Below are 15,348 nucleotides of genomic sequence, written 5' to 3' on the forward strand. Positions count from 1 at the left end.
TAGCCATCACTTCCCTTAGAAGGGTCAGTGAGATACAAGCACTTACTATACAAGAACCTTTTCTCCAAATGCACCAGAACAAGGTTGTTCTCCGTACCAACCCAAAATTCCTACCCAAAGTCATTTCCCCCTTTCATCTAAACCAATCGGTAGAATTACCAGTATTTTTCTCACAACCTCAAACGGTTGCAGAAAGGGCTCTGCACACGCTAGATGTTAAACGGGCCTTACTTTACTATATCCAGAGAACACAACCTTTCAGAAAGACCAAACAACTATTTGTCTCTTTCTCTCCACCACACAAAGGCAACCCCATCTCAAAATCAGGGATAGCTAGGTGGATTGTAAAATGCATAGATTTGCTACCACAAAGCAAAACGAACGCTATCCGTTCCCCCTAAACCCGACTCTACACGAAAGATAGGGGCTTCTATGGCTTTTCTAGGGAACATCCCATTAGATGATATCTGCAAAGCAGCTACATGGTCAACACCGCACACTTTCACTAAACATTACTGTGTAGATGTGCAAACCAAGCAACAAGCTAGTGTGGGCCAGGCTGTACTAAAAACACTTTTTCAAATCACTGCAACTGATACTGGTGGTCGCCGCTAAGTTTGGTAACTGCAATGTAGTCTATGCAAAAGTGTGTAATCTGCAGCTCATGTGCCTCGAACGGAATATGCTACTTACCAGTATGCATCTGTTCTTGGCATGTAGAGCTGCAGATCTACACACGCCCACCCGCCTCCCCGGCTACCTGTATCTGTTCCAGTTTATCTTATTTAGATACAACACACATGGGTTTCTTCACTGTTATTACTACGCTCCATCTTTCCCTGTTGGCGAAAAACAATCTGAGGATGGAGCCGAAGCCCATGCGCAATACCATCCAAGGGAGGAGTCACCGACCTCGTGACTTCCAAAGACTTTCCAAGAGGAAAAACAAACTGCAAACATCCGGGCCCAACACCAGATGGCGATCTATGCAAAAGTGTGTAGATCTGCAGCTCTACATGCCAAGAACAGATGCATACTGGTAAGTAGCATATTCCTTTTTCTACGCCGTTAGGTTCAGACGTGTCACTTCCAATTTGTTGCCTCGTGGTGTCCTCACCGAGCCCTTGGATCTCTCCTCTTGTCAGTATCTACAAACAATCCAGTGTTTTTTGTTGTTTTTCCACTGTTACATACATTTGACTCTGTGTTGAACTAACACTATTGTCTCCTAAGCAAAAATGTTCCCATGATAGAATGGAATCCATTTCGATTCTGTCCTAGTTGTTGGGCCAAGCATCCGAAAACAGACTGTCTGCAACCTCTTGTTTGTCACCAGATCACCGTGAAGACTCCTCTTCTGCCTGCCTTGCATTCCAAAACAAGAAAATTCTTCAGAACCGACGTGCATGTCATATCGCCTCCACCACCAAAACACACAGACTGAGAGGAAGAGGAGACTCCAGACATCTTCAGAGAACAGAAGTCGTCTGATGTGGAAGAGAATGCTCCAGGTTTCGTAATGGAAGCAGCCTTTTCACCTGGAGGTGTTGGCTCTGAGGTAAATGTTTAGTCCAAAGAGCCTCCAGGAGCCCAGCGCCTTCAGAAGGTTGCAGTGAGTATGAATGTTCTCATAACTCACCACTCTGAGGTGCAAGTCTCTAGCTACCAGGTTGCTTATGAGGCCTCCGGTGCACAAGTGCCATCTGGCGGTGGTAGACACCTGTATTCAAAGATGGACCCAGCACCCAAGACACATTCGGCACTGAAGTCCCGAGTGCAGCTTTAGCTCTAGACCCGAAGGCACATCTTCAGCCACCCCTGACTTAAAGGGCTGGAGCCAAAATCTTCAGATCAGACATCCTGCCTGAGACTTTCTGAGCCGAGGTGGAGTATAAGAGCAAGACCCGTCAACTCAAAGCAGAAATCGAGCTCAGCACCTTCTGGTTGGCAAACATCTGCAGTGCTGTCAAGACTGCCTTTCACTGTGGCATATTCTGCTGCTTCATAGGAATTCGATCAGCCAATTTGCGAGTGGCTGCAGGAACACTTGGATGCTCGACAACAGTGTGTTCATATCCAACCAGGCACAAGTCAGATTCTGTCAAAGCCTCCACAAGTAGCAAAGGATTCTGCACCTCACAAGAGGATGCCCTTTTTGAGGAGACCATCAACTTGCCAGAACTTCCAGCCCCCAAAAAGCAAAAGAGAGATGGCTGGCAACCCATCCCCCTCCTTCCTTGCCTACTCTTCCTTCTTCACCAACACCTCTGTCGCCTGTCTTGCCTCTAGGGTCGCAACATCATTCACCTGCAGGTGCTTAACATTTGGGGGGTGGGGGACAGTCCTAGACACCCTTATGACTCAAAGGGCCTGGACCCCTGGGATGACTATGATGCTGACAACCCCCTACGGATACAGATCCGTACCCTACTAAGCCGGCACCTCCTGATGAGGTCACTTCATACCATGAGGCGTTACACAGAGCTGCCACTTTCCACAATGTAGAACTCCATGTGCATCAAGAGGAGGGGGATTTTGTTGTGGAAACCCTCTCTTCCACCCAAAGCTCTCTTCAATATCTCTCCACGCTTAAGGGTGTCCTCAAGCCTGCCATCAACATTTTTAAGGACCATGTCAAGGCGAGAGTGATCACACCAAGGGTAGATAGGAAGTATAAAGCCTCCCCTAATGACCCTCGATTCATCTGTGGCCAACTACCCTGGATTCTTTGGTTGTTCATACAGCCAAAAAGCATGCCAACAGTCAGTGAACAGGTGATGTACCTCCTTCCGACCAGGAGAGCAAGAAAATGGATAAGGGGGAAAGAGTAGCAGTGTGGCCTGTGTCCCATTGGCGAATTGATCTCCCGGTACGATCATGCACACTGGGACCACATGGCAGAGCTGGTAGAGCACCACTGTATGAAGGGGCAGCAGTTCATGTGAGAGATAATCTTCCCTTCTGCCACTATCATCCGCTGCCTTCTGGATGCCACAGATGTAGCTGCTTGCGGCATTAATACTAGTATTCTGCTGCAATGCCATGCCTGGCTGTATGTTTTAGGCTTTAAGCCAGAAGCGCAGGAGCACCTACTCAGTGTCCCTTTTGATGGTCTGCATCTCTTTGGCCCTCAGGTAGATGAGATGCTTGAGAAAACCAAAAAGGACACTAATCTGGCTAAGGCCATGGGGAACCCAGGGGTTCCATTTGGCGCAAACAGTTTTGTGGTGCATCCAAGAGCCCCACTCAAGAAACCTCTTCTACCTTCACATAGCAGACCCCCTCACGGGGATACAATACAAGTGGGTACAGGAAGGGCTTTAGGTCGGATGAAAAATCGGGGGTGGGGGCGGGTGTGTGTCTCTCTCAAAGGGTGTGGCTGATGTGAGGGCGTGGCTTAAGAACATGTAAGCTAAAAATCTGTGCTTAGCATAGTGTGCCGCCCAACTGGTATTTTGCTGCTTCCATCATTGCATCCAGATAACGTTACACCTACAACAAGCCAGGACTATTGGCTTTTATCAGAGGTTATGTGCATAAGATAAATAAGCAACAACTATGTGGTTGCTGTATATAATATTGTAAATGCTTCAGTTCTGAAATCACGACTGTAAAAGAACTATGACTCTTTGAAATTACCTAAAAAGCAACGAAGGGTGGTAGTGCGGCAGTTAAGAATTTTTTTCCACCCTGAGGGTGAGGGCAAAAATGGAGAGCCTGATAGGGACCCGTCTCAGCATCTGCTCTTTAGAAATGCTGGTGCTGAGCACCGGCAGTACCTGGACAACTTAAAGTGCTGGGAATAGGGACAATAATGGAAGAGGTTTAGATAAGGGCGCTGGCCCCAATGGGACAGTCCTCCCAAAATAGTCATGTCTTACAGCTCACTACCTTCCCTCCCCCTGATCACACAACACCTGTTTGGGGGAAGATTACAGGGGGTTACTGCTGGGCAGTAATCACCCCAGACCGCTGGGTTCTAAATATTATACAGGAGGGGTATTGTCCAGAACAAACACCACCAAACATCCCCCTGCGTCAACACATTATCAGAAGATCATTTGTGCTACCTTCACGAGGAGGTACAAGCCCTTCTGGACAAGGGGCCATAGAGCTTTTTCTGCACCAACACTGCAGTAAGGGTGTATACTCCCTTTACTTTTTATCCCAGAGAAGGAAGGCTGAGCCTCGATCTGTCTTCTCAACAAATTCATTGTCAGAGCACTTCCATATGGTGACTCTACAGGACGTTATACCACTCTTGCAGAAAAGCGACTTCATGATTGCTCTGGATCTAAAAGATGTCTACTTTCATTCGCATAGCCATCGACCCAGCACATCAAAGCTATTTGGGGCCTCCATTATCAATTCAAAGTGCTCCCCTTCGGGATTACTATGGCCCCAAGTGTTCACCATATGTCTGGTAGTGGTGGCAGTTCATCTCAGGAGGAGCAGCGACTTGTTCCCTTACTTAGATGAATGGCTGATCAACAGCGCCACGCAGCAAATCCGTCTAGAGCACACCCAGACCACAATTCACAGTCTGGGTTTCACCATCAATCTGACGAAATCCCACCTTCAAACCCTTCAGGTACTGCCCTTCCTTGGGGCAGCCTGTCCATCACTTCCTTAAGACGAGTCAGTGAGATACATGTGCTTACTCTAGAAGAGTACTTTTCCCAGGTACATCAAGATAGTGGTTCTCAGAACCAATCCAAAATGCTTGCCTAAGGTGGTCTCCAGTTATCACCTCAGACAATTGAACTGCCAGTCTTCTTACCGCAACCAGAATCTGTAGCAGAACACGTGTTACATACTCTAGATGTCAAAAGAGCACTCATGTACTATATTGATATAACAAAACTATTTCGTAAGACCCTCACTAAACATTGTGTAGACGTTCTGCCAGAAATCAAGCTAGAGTTGGCCAGGATGTCCTACATACACTTTTCCAGTCTTGTGCAACGTCCTCTGACTAAGCCACTGCTTTTAGGAGGACTGCTTTAGTGTATGCACAGCATATGTATCTACAACTATAAATGCCACATACAGAAAATGTGAATTACCATGCAATAAGCAACTGTTTGTGGCATGTAGTGCTGTAGGTTCACCTGCGCCCAACCACCTCCCCGGTTGCCCGAGATTATTGCAGATTCTATTCTTTTCCTATCATTTTTATTTCCTTTCCTTGGCATGGTCATCTTTAATGTATTTTCTATGCTCCATCTTAAATCTCGTCCTCACTGTGGGGGAAACAATCTAACCATGGAGCGGATGCACAATACCACTTCAATGTGGAATCACTAGACCTTGTGACCCGAAAATACTTTTAGAAGAAAAGCAAGTTATACACATCTGAGCTCAACACTTGATGGCAGAGGTATGAACAGCATGTGAATCTACAGCATGACATGCCACAAACAGATGCTTACAGGATAAGTAATTTTTTCCTTCCCAATCCTCCCACAGCGAGCGCAGTACTTTGCAAGGGGGACATGAATCTTAGGATGCAAACATGGGCCATCATGGAAGCCATCTGCACAATACATATGTAACATACAAATGCAGTATGCATCCTACTGGTGATAATCATGAAGGTGTGAGGGAAAGAGTTCAGTTGTGGGCACATGGGTAATGGGCTTTTTCCTAGCAATACAGTTCCAAGTGACTATGTAATAAATTTAGCCCCAACTGTCCACGTAGCCATAAGGAGGGGTACACTAAGCATCCGCCAACATATGGGCGGGGGAGCGTGCATCTTTTCCTGAACTTCCTTATGCTTTCCTAAAGAAACCTCTCGAATTTCAAGCCACAGCTTTCTAAGTTGTGTCTTGGCTTTTGTCTCTACAAAAGTGACTCAGGCAGTGTATTATAAAACCAAATAGATCATCTCTGGAGACGGTGTCCCTGTAGTGACTGTTCCCAGGAGAAGTCAGACGACAATGATAACAGTGCAAAATCACCATTCTGCATCTTGACCTGAGGACTCTGCAACAGGGAAATGTTTCACCCTGAACGACTATTGCCTTAGGTATTTACCTGACAGAACAAAGAAGATTCAGGAGAAACGTTTCTGCTATTTGTAACTGGTTGAATGAATGAGCGGGCGCTTTTTTTTGTTGTTGTTGCTGAGCAATGCAGCTTCCTGAGAGGTTTGCCGTTTTCCCCTGATGGAGTGGTGGGTAGTAAGCGTTTGCCTTCAAAACCTTGAACATTGACATGTATCTCCTGATGGTAAAGCTCATGTTAAAGTATTAAGGCTAATCAGGTTGAAGTGGTAAAAAAAAAAACTATCAAACTTAATTATTTGTCAGACATTTCTTAACGTTCTATATGTTGTCAGAGCACGGACAAAATAACATGAAAATTAGCCTTTCAACAACAAAACAAAAAATACACTGAGTGGAAAACTTGGTTTAAAAATTATCAATAGTTTATCTGCTGAAATTACGGTCATGATGCTAGAAAAACGTGATATTCGCATGTTTGAGTTGGGTTACTTTGAATTGTTCAAGGACATCCGTGATTATTGGCACAAAGACCGAGAACTGAGATTGCATTCTCTTGCATGCAGTAATTGCATAGTCCTGTTTAAAAAAAAACTTATAAAACTACCTGGAGCGTTTCTTGGCCGTCATTTCCTGAAAGTGTGCCCTCCACCTGTTGGTTGCTCACAACCGTTTGAACTGGGATCTTAAATGAGAGCAGTTTTACTCTAGTAGCGTGATTACAAAATGCCCGTCGGACTAACATGCCTTGTGTATATATATTCCCATTGGAATACCCCAGCGCTTCATATGTACTTCACTTTGGCACTAAGAAAACCTTGGTAAGTCATCTATGTCAGGAAGAAAGGTCACCTGACCCGAAGGTATGTTCATAGAGTCTCGTGTAATACACAAGGCATACAGAAGTGAATAGGGGAAGGCATAATAATGCAGACAATACATTTTGCCACAGGATTAAGGGCCCGATTTAAACTGTTATGAGAGCAGGATCATGATGTGCTAGATCAGAGAAGCAATCCCTGAAAATGTTGTGTATGATTTCCTCTAATCAAATAAAGGTGCATGCCCTTATTGAAGTAGCATCTAATCTTTTGGCACGATGGACCAAAAAAATTGGTAGTCGGCTAGATTTTAGTGGATTTTTGACCTGGAGTGCGTTGTAAGTACTAAATTATGTTGTTTTTGTTGCCAGGTTCAATGGATAACACAGTACGTTTATGGGATTCTACAAAAGCCTTCGAAGATTTGGAAACTGATGATTTTACCACATCAACAGGACACATAAACCTACTTGACAATTCACATGAGTTGTTGCTGGGTGCATACATGACCAAATCAACGCCTGTAATACATCTCCACTTCACTCGTAGAAACTTGCTTCTTGCTGCTGGAGCGTATAGTCCACAGTGATCACCAACAATGAAGTCTGATGATTTTTTAATCTAGTTCACTCGCCAAGTGGAAGAACCTCACTGAATATAAGAGAAGTTACAAGGAAAAGTGACTTCCACTGCTTCCTAGTACCCACTACTTCATTCAGTATAGTTTAGGGCTGATACTGTCATGTCTTCAGTAGTAATGTTTAATAGTGTGGTGTAAGTTTCTTATGTTTCAATTTCATACACATTGTTTGTTGAAATAAGTTTTTGTGGTTGAACGATTATTGTGGTGAGGTCATTAGTCACAATGTCGTTTTCAGCCACTGCTTGATTATTTGGGCATTATCATCATGCTGCAGATTATGCGACTGGAAAAAAAGAAAAGTGTTCCACATTTAAAGACTAACTTTTTTTTATAAAGAGATTGAATTTTTTTTCAACAAAATTTTCAAATCCAGTATCTTGTTCATTTTAGTGGTCTTTTCATTAAATACATTACTGGTGAATATAAACTACAGATGAATAAAGACACTCAGCCTTCTTTCACTTCCACCTAAAACCACACCACCTAGTTGTCAGTAAGTAGAGCTATTTTATTGATGAGAAAATACCCATCACTGTGGTCTATTTAATTGTAACAGATTTAGTTAAAAGATAGCCACATAATTCATGTCGGGAAAGCAAAAATAAGCTTCAGAATACGATGTTCAAAGCAGCACGAAGGAAAGTGGTGTGTGATCTGTACATTAACCTGAATTTTTTTATTTGTTAAAGAGTGGATTTGTTGGAATTACTGTGATGTAAAGGTCAATGCCCCGACATGGTGCCTTTACGATTAATAATTTGCATTCTTGTTCTGAGATTTACTAGGATAGTTCTGATTTGTTTTTGCACTAAGTAAAAGAGTTCAGTGCTAAGAAAGTGGCCACAACCTCCAGTTAAAAAGACTGCTTCAGTACTTTTCAGGCAGACATTTCTTGTGCGCAAGATGCTATTTTGTCTCGCTCCCTTTAATGATTACATTTTTGTTAAGTACGAGGATGTACTGTAAGCACAACTGGAAAACTAAATGTGAACATCCTCTTGCCCACAATGATTAAGGCATTCAGAATTGCAGATACTTTTACAACAAACAGGTGAACGACTAGTAATAGTATGTGTGTCAAAGAGTGGGTACACATAATCTGCCTTGGATGAGACCACGATGGGGCTGTCTCTGTTTGATGGCAGATAGCAAGGAGAGGATTCCTCAAGTAAGAAACACTTAAATGTAGGATCTGTTTAGCTTGTCAAACATCGAATTTCAACAGCGGGTCACAAAAAAACACCCTGGTCACGTACTAGGATACTATATTATCATCCAATTGCTAGCAACAGCAAATGTTAGTTTGCTTCATTGGTACAAATACAAAACGTTGTACTCTGTGTAGTTAGGACCGTCACTGGATTTTGGGAAGCTGCACATCAGACGCCTTGAGGTGTTGACCAGAAACCTGTAAAGATGTCTTTGTATGGAAAAGGACCCATTATCTTTTTACGGTTCTGATGTGTGTGAAGTATGATGAACCATTCAGAAGTGCCTTTTGACCTTCTTCTAGCACAGCTTTCCGTGGTGTTACACCAGAGTTACATAATCATAAGATAAACTACCATAATGTCTGTTTAAAGTCTGACTGTGGCCATTCTGTTGAAAGTATCTAACAGTAATACATTCTTAACCGCATAACTATTCATTAGCAGTCTTTTCAACCAGCTGTGGAACAAGTGAAAAATGTAGGGTTCTTCTGTCCTCCACACCAAAGGAAATATGTTGATCGGATTCCTCAGCACTGAGATTTTACACTTATAAACATTAGCTCTTCAAAGATTTGCTCTCAGTATTTTAAAAGGGGTGAGTAAATAAAACATTTGTGGGTTGGCAGAATGTTGGTGGCAATTTGATTGCAACCTACATAGTTCTTGCTCACGCTACGTATGGCATCTAAAATAAAACGTGAATGTTATACAACTCCACAAGGATGAAACTACAACCATATTGTATATATGACATTTATTGATTCCTCCGAAAAGAATCTTGAAAGTCAGTGACTAACAAAATCACTGCCATTTTGTACAGCTTTTATATTGACATTTTGTAAATAAAGTTAACACAAGTTATTGTCACTGTTTATGGTCCTTGACAATGAGATGTTGCTTTTTTTCACTGGAATCCACTGTTCATGAAGTTGCAAACCTGGTGGGACAAGATTTAAAGGGAAAAAAAGCATTAACTTTTTTCAGTTTCATGTCCACTGTTCATGTTCTACACATCAGATACCACAATTGTCTGCCCTGAGAATTCCATTCTTGTCCAAGTGGCTTCACACATTTTGCAGCATCCTCTGACAACACCACTACTGATAATGTATATTCTCACATTACAAGATGGTAATAATTCTGGACATATACGGAGATAGCTGCCTAGAGAAAATACATTCGGGAAACTTTTTTATTTTTCTATTTAATGCACGGATCGGTAGTTGTTGCCAGTGGCCGATATGATCAGCAGGCCTTCAGAAAAGAACATTAAGACTAATTGAGAGAAAAATGGGACATTCCTATATAGTCACAACCACGTCTTTGGGAATCCCGAATACTGGGCAATTTCAAAATACTGCTCGATATTTGCAGGTGTAGGGTAGAAATCGGTACTTGACTGACATTTAGAAAAATATTCTACCTGTACAAGTAGAGGTGGCAAAAGGTTTAATGTTGACCCATTTCTCCTCAAACAACTTTCATTCAATATTGTTGCTAACCATATTCTGGCTTGCCTTCTTAACACTGGGTAATTCCATGTATGAGTATTTCCTAGAGGAGTTGGAACACACACTGTAGGGCTGTTTGCCCGAGAAAACTATTTTAACTTTCTTCTCTTTTAAACAAGCCTTACAATTTGTGTCACTGCATTGCTCTCCATCCTCTATAAGTTAGATGGATGAATGGCAAGTGGAGAATTGATGGGAACTAAGCCCCCACCTACCTTTCAGAATATACAGCTGAGCGGGAAGGATGCAAAAGTCATCAATCTTGGTCGGACCAGCGACTGTTGAAGAGCACCCGGAGAGCTTTGATGAACTGGAGTGAGCACAGGGCGGCAAAAAAGGAGTGTAAAATGTGTTGTTGATCTTAGAGGAACCAACGGAAGGGCTGGTTTCTCACAGCCTCTTGCTGTGGCGTGCTGAAAAGCTCCATAAATACAAATGGAGAGAAGGCAAGCCATCCATGCTAACTGATGATGGAAGTAACGTTTTAAATTTATGCAAGTTAGATAAAGCAAGTAATGAAACTAGAGGAAGTAGCTAATGACACAAACAGCACAAAAAGTCACACCGTACTTTTTAGACAACATAATTCTAGTAGCAGTTGCCGTCATAATTGTGTACCCATTCTGTTCTACAATCATTCGTTTGGCAGTTGCCTTGTAATATACAAATGGGAGCATAAGGCAGTGCAGTGCTGCTGTCTGGACTCGGAATGACGTTGCATCAGAGTTGGGAGGAACTTCTAGTGAGTTTTTTGTTCGTTTTCTTTTCTAAAACGTGGCCAACGGGAAGCCTGCTTTCCTGCTGAATTCTACAGGTGGACCAAACTGGAGATCATCTTTATGAGGCGTTGGCCGAGGCCGATCAGGTAGGTTTCCTGGGTCTTGTCTCTAACAGAGCCCTACTCTCAGTCATCCCCCAAACCCGGGAAAGACCCTCTACTCTGCAGTAGCTACCGACCCATTGCCCTCCTCAACGGGGATCTTAAAATTTTGGCCAGCATCCTGGCTGCACAACTCAAGAAGGTACTCTCCTCCTTCATCCACCACTCTCAAGTTGGGTTTGTCCCGCAACCACCTGCGGTCCCTTGCCCATATCGTATGGTCAGTGGTGGACATGCTGAAGGAGGCTTTGGCTCTGTCTTTGGACACTAAGAAGGCCTTCGACAGGATAGAGTGGGACAACCTGTTAGCAGCGCTCCAGGAATTCAGCCTCGATGCGGGCTTCATCTCCAAAGTGCATTGGCTCTAGGACTTCCCCACGGTACAGGTAATTTGTGGGTCTTTCTCTCCGACCCCTTCCCGGTTCGCCGGGGAGTGGTAGGGATGTCCCCTCTCTTCCCCCCCCCCCCTTCCTTCTCACCATGGAGCCAGCCTTCTGTCCCTGAGATCGTGGGCATCCCTACCCCCGGCAGACCCTAAACTATACTTGTATGCAGTCTATATTCTGCGTACTCTCTTGGCCCTGCCTTATTCCATCACTGCGGTTTTGAAGACCACGGGAGCGTTTGCGCCCATATCTTGTTACAGAGCCAACTGGGTAAGAGCGAGGCCCTACCACTTTTCAGTTACCACCTGTGCTACTGTCGCCTGATTCCCGTTTCAATGGAAGGCTGCTTGTCTAAAATACCAGAGTGTCTGTGTTAATAGGGGCCTGGAGCACATGAAAGAGGATAACCTCAATCCAATCAAGGAGCGCATGCGGCTCGATTTTAAGTGGTCACACCTGAACCTGTCCCTCTGCGGGGATAATAACCCTCAACCGCTTCACCTATGTACTGGGGATGCTAGCTCTGCTAATGCCACTCTCAAAACTTCAAATGGACAAGGCCATGAAGACACTAGTCTGTGGGTCACTGAGAACCCATTTAGCCAGTAAGAAACACTGGCTTCCCTTCTGTGGAGCACTATTGTATGGTTCTCCTGTATATATTGTATGGCATTCAGGCGTACCCAGGTTTGGGATCCCCTATTAGGGGTGACAGTTGAAAATCGTCTCGTACATGGCTCATCAGGGCCGCTTCCCCTCTACCTACCCATAGGCGCCCTGAACCCTAAGGTCCAGTGAATGTACAGAACCTGGGCGCTGGCCCACAAGCTCCTCTCGGTGGATGCCTGCCTACCTTCATTATGACGCACCCATATGGCATAATCCATGAAGTACAGTTGGTTTCGGATTCTGCAGGGCTGGCATTGGGCATGGCTCTGTGCCATGAGCCTGCTGCCCCACTCTTACTGTTGGAGATGCAATCATGCATCCTGTTACGTGGCTCACCTTCGAGCGGAAAGACCCGCGGTCTGTCCTCTGGCCTGCAGTAGGATCCACGTCAGGAGAGACACTGGCTATACCCGCCCCACTATGAAGTCAGCTGCTCCTCCTGCACGACCTGGCTGGCCTCCCCCAGCTAGCCCATCAAGCACACTGCCTCCTCACTAACATGCTGCCCTCACGACAGCCAATATCTGTATTCTACGTCACCAGTGCTCTCTAAAGGTCCCAGCTCACAGTAAATTGCTCACGGACACGTTCAGGACTGCCTCCTACAAGGTGATCTATAACCTGATGGATGGGGCCGAGTTCCTTCTATCTGCTGCTGCTGCTGCCACCGCCCCGCCCCCCCCTCCTAGTGGAAAACAGACCCGTTTGGCCACCCTCCATTATCCCCCCACCCCTCTCATTGTTTTCTTACTTGTTATACTGGTCCCTTCCCCATTTCTATTGCTGGATTCATATGCATTACACTTATTCACCCTTCTTTACTTTTGCTGCTTGTATTCGGCTTTGTGAATTCAATCAAATAATTTCAACACAGAACATGACCCTGGAGCGCTATCATTGGCAGCAGGTGCAGTCACACTAGTACCACCAGGTTTGGGCCACATTTACAAATCGGTGGGTCAGAGGGGGGAGTATTTTCATTGCTGCACCAAGGAAGTGGTCCACATATTTGTTTTTTTCCAAAAGCCAGAGAAAATTCACCTTTCATCCTCTGCTGATACCAGCAGCAACAAATATGCTGGAGTGGCCCGACATGCTGACTGACCTCACTTTTAGTCATAGACTGTCCTTGTTTTCTTAGTGTCTCTCTGAAGGATCATGCTGTGTAATATTATTCACTAGTAAGTTTTTTACTACAAGCCCAGAAGATACATGATACAAACCAAGCTGTCACCAATTTAAAAACTGACCAATAAAGTGACAACAAGCAAAGATCCGCAATATTCATAACTGGAAACTAAGTCCAAGGAAGGAAACTATTGAGGCCTTTAAGGCCACATTACCAAATGGAGCGCCGACTTCAGTACACCTTTCAACACACTAAGAGAGCCCTAAGTAAAATGTCTGAAAGATTAAGCACTACCAGATACAGCTCCCAAGTACAATGGTCCCACCTACAGAAATAATGAAGTGAAGGACATCATTTTTATATGAAGCAGACCAAGAACACTCAGGTGCATTCCCTACCAATAAACACATGCAGGATAGTCTCCATAAGATGCAGATACACAGTGCCTTTTATCGGTGTATACACACACTCCGTGCCATACCCTAAAACAAATCAAATCAAACACCCACAGGAGAAGCCTCCCTAAAACACACATTGAGCAATATATAGTGTGCTCGCCCATGAAAAAACAAGCATTGGCCAAGCCAATAGGTCTCGCCAATCAGAGCTATTTAATTTGACAATGTTTTGTAGCTATTCTTTACAACAGCATGGCTAAAACAAATTTAAAAAAAAGCAGTATAACACTGCCAGAGAATGCACGCCCTGCTTTTTCTTTTAATGTAAAAAAGGACATGAGCACCTTTTTTGCCATATGCCCCGCTCCACCTCCTCTCGTCTGTCTTCCTCCCGCCCTCCCCAAGTGTTGTCTAGTCACCCACCCATTCCAGCGGAAGGAGGGGGGGGGGCATACGGACAACAGAGATGATGCGGGAGAGGTCGGTGCAATCACGGATAATGGAGGTTGTGTCAAAGGAACTGGGACAAACAAGGATAATGAAGGGTAGGCGAGCACACTGACAACGTAGGATTGGCGGGAGCATCTGGAGTGCAAGCACACAGAGTGGGCAGTTGGGGCTAGGACATGGACAAGAGAGGAGGGGCTGGGGGGCAAGCACCCATGGCCAGTGCTCACTGGCTGCACATGGGTGAATCTAATAGGGGATTCGAAAAATAAACTTTTAAAGCCAGCAATGCACTGGCTAGTCCCTGCAACCTCTTCTGCTCATGGGTGTTGGGAGCATGAATAATCAGAACTGAGAGCAAGGCTCAGAAGGAACATCAGGGCTTGGCTCGACAGACCTCAATGACCAGAGGCAGAGCTGTGCTGAGCCCTTAACAGCCTTGCTCAACCCCAACAGAAACATGACCACGACAGCCTTTTAATAGAAGTGTCAACATTGTTAAGGTATTTAAGTCGGGCAGGCTGCATTCCGTAGAGCATAACTATTCCATTTAACAGTGCCCTGCTGTACCACCGCCCCCCCCCCCCCCCCCCCCCAGAATTCTTTTCAAAGACCTTTCTGTTCCAAAGTGAACTACTACTATTTATGCACAAAACAAAAACCAGAATTTGGGGCTAGGGGGAAAAAAACTATACAAGTACACCCTTGCCTAGTTACTAAACTTTTAGCAGCCGTATTTTTGGCTTGAATTAACGTTCTCTTACCACAAATTTATGGAGGAGTCACAGCTTTGGGTTGCTTCTTAGGTTTCAGCTTGAAAAACAGAACGAGCGCAGCAATGCTTGCATATGTTGCCAGAACACACTAAGGAAAGCAAATGAAAACAGTTTAAACTTCAGCCTTTAAACGGCAAGGCTTGACTGCGGTAAAGGTAAACATGCCACACATTTCCAATTCTTTCAATTTTTACCTGGATATTGAATCGGATGTTGAACGGTGCCCAAACTTCCTTTAGTACCCTGAAAATCGGTGGGGTGTCTCTGCCAACTGGTGTACACTTTCATGACAACTACCCATTTCTAAACTAAGTATTTTAGTTGATATTTTGTGCAGCACAAGAAAAAAAACATTGTAATGCCATTCAAGATAAGTTCAATGAATATGATGTTGACTACCTGCTTTTCGGCGGTATCTCATCTTAATTGAAACTAAGCAATTATGTTACATCTTTTTTCTTTTCTTTTT

The 15,348-nt window shown here is 44.4% G+C and overlaps 2 protein-coding genes across 2 annotated transcripts in view; one reads left to right on the forward strand and one right to left on the reverse strand.

Moving 5' to 3' along the window:
- TAF5 (TATA-box binding protein associated factor 5) overlaps window positions 1-9,555 on the forward strand; it is a 205,516-nt gene extending 195,961 nt beyond the window's left edge. Inside the window, exon 11 of the mRNA XM_085606681.1 lies at window positions 7,201-9,555. Coding sequence (XP_085462807.1) covers window positions 7,201-7,418 — 218 coding nt within the window. The 3' untranslated portion in view covers window positions 7,419-9,555. The remainder of the gene's footprint in view (window positions 1-7,200) is intronic.
- Window positions 9,423-15,348, reverse strand: part of ATP5MK (ATP synthase membrane subunit k) — a 40,307-nt gene continuing 34,381 nt past the window's right edge. Inside the window, exons 3-4 of the mRNA XM_085606688.1 lie at window positions 14,868-14,967; window positions 9,423-9,620 (exon numbers count right to left, since the gene is read on the reverse strand). Of these exons, the coding sequence (XP_085462814.1) occupies window positions 14,875-14,967 (93 nt within the window). The 3' untranslated portion in view covers window positions 9,423-9,620; window positions 14,868-14,874. The remainder of the gene's footprint in view (window positions 9,621-14,867; window positions 14,968-15,348) is intronic.

The sequence above is a fragment of the Triturus cristatus genome, chromosome 1_2, assembly GCF_964204655.1.
Source record: "Triturus cristatus chromosome 1_2, aTriCri1.1, whole genome shotgun sequence".
Classification (NCBI taxonomy): Eukaryota; Metazoa; Chordata; class Amphibia; order Caudata; family Salamandridae; genus Triturus; species Triturus cristatus.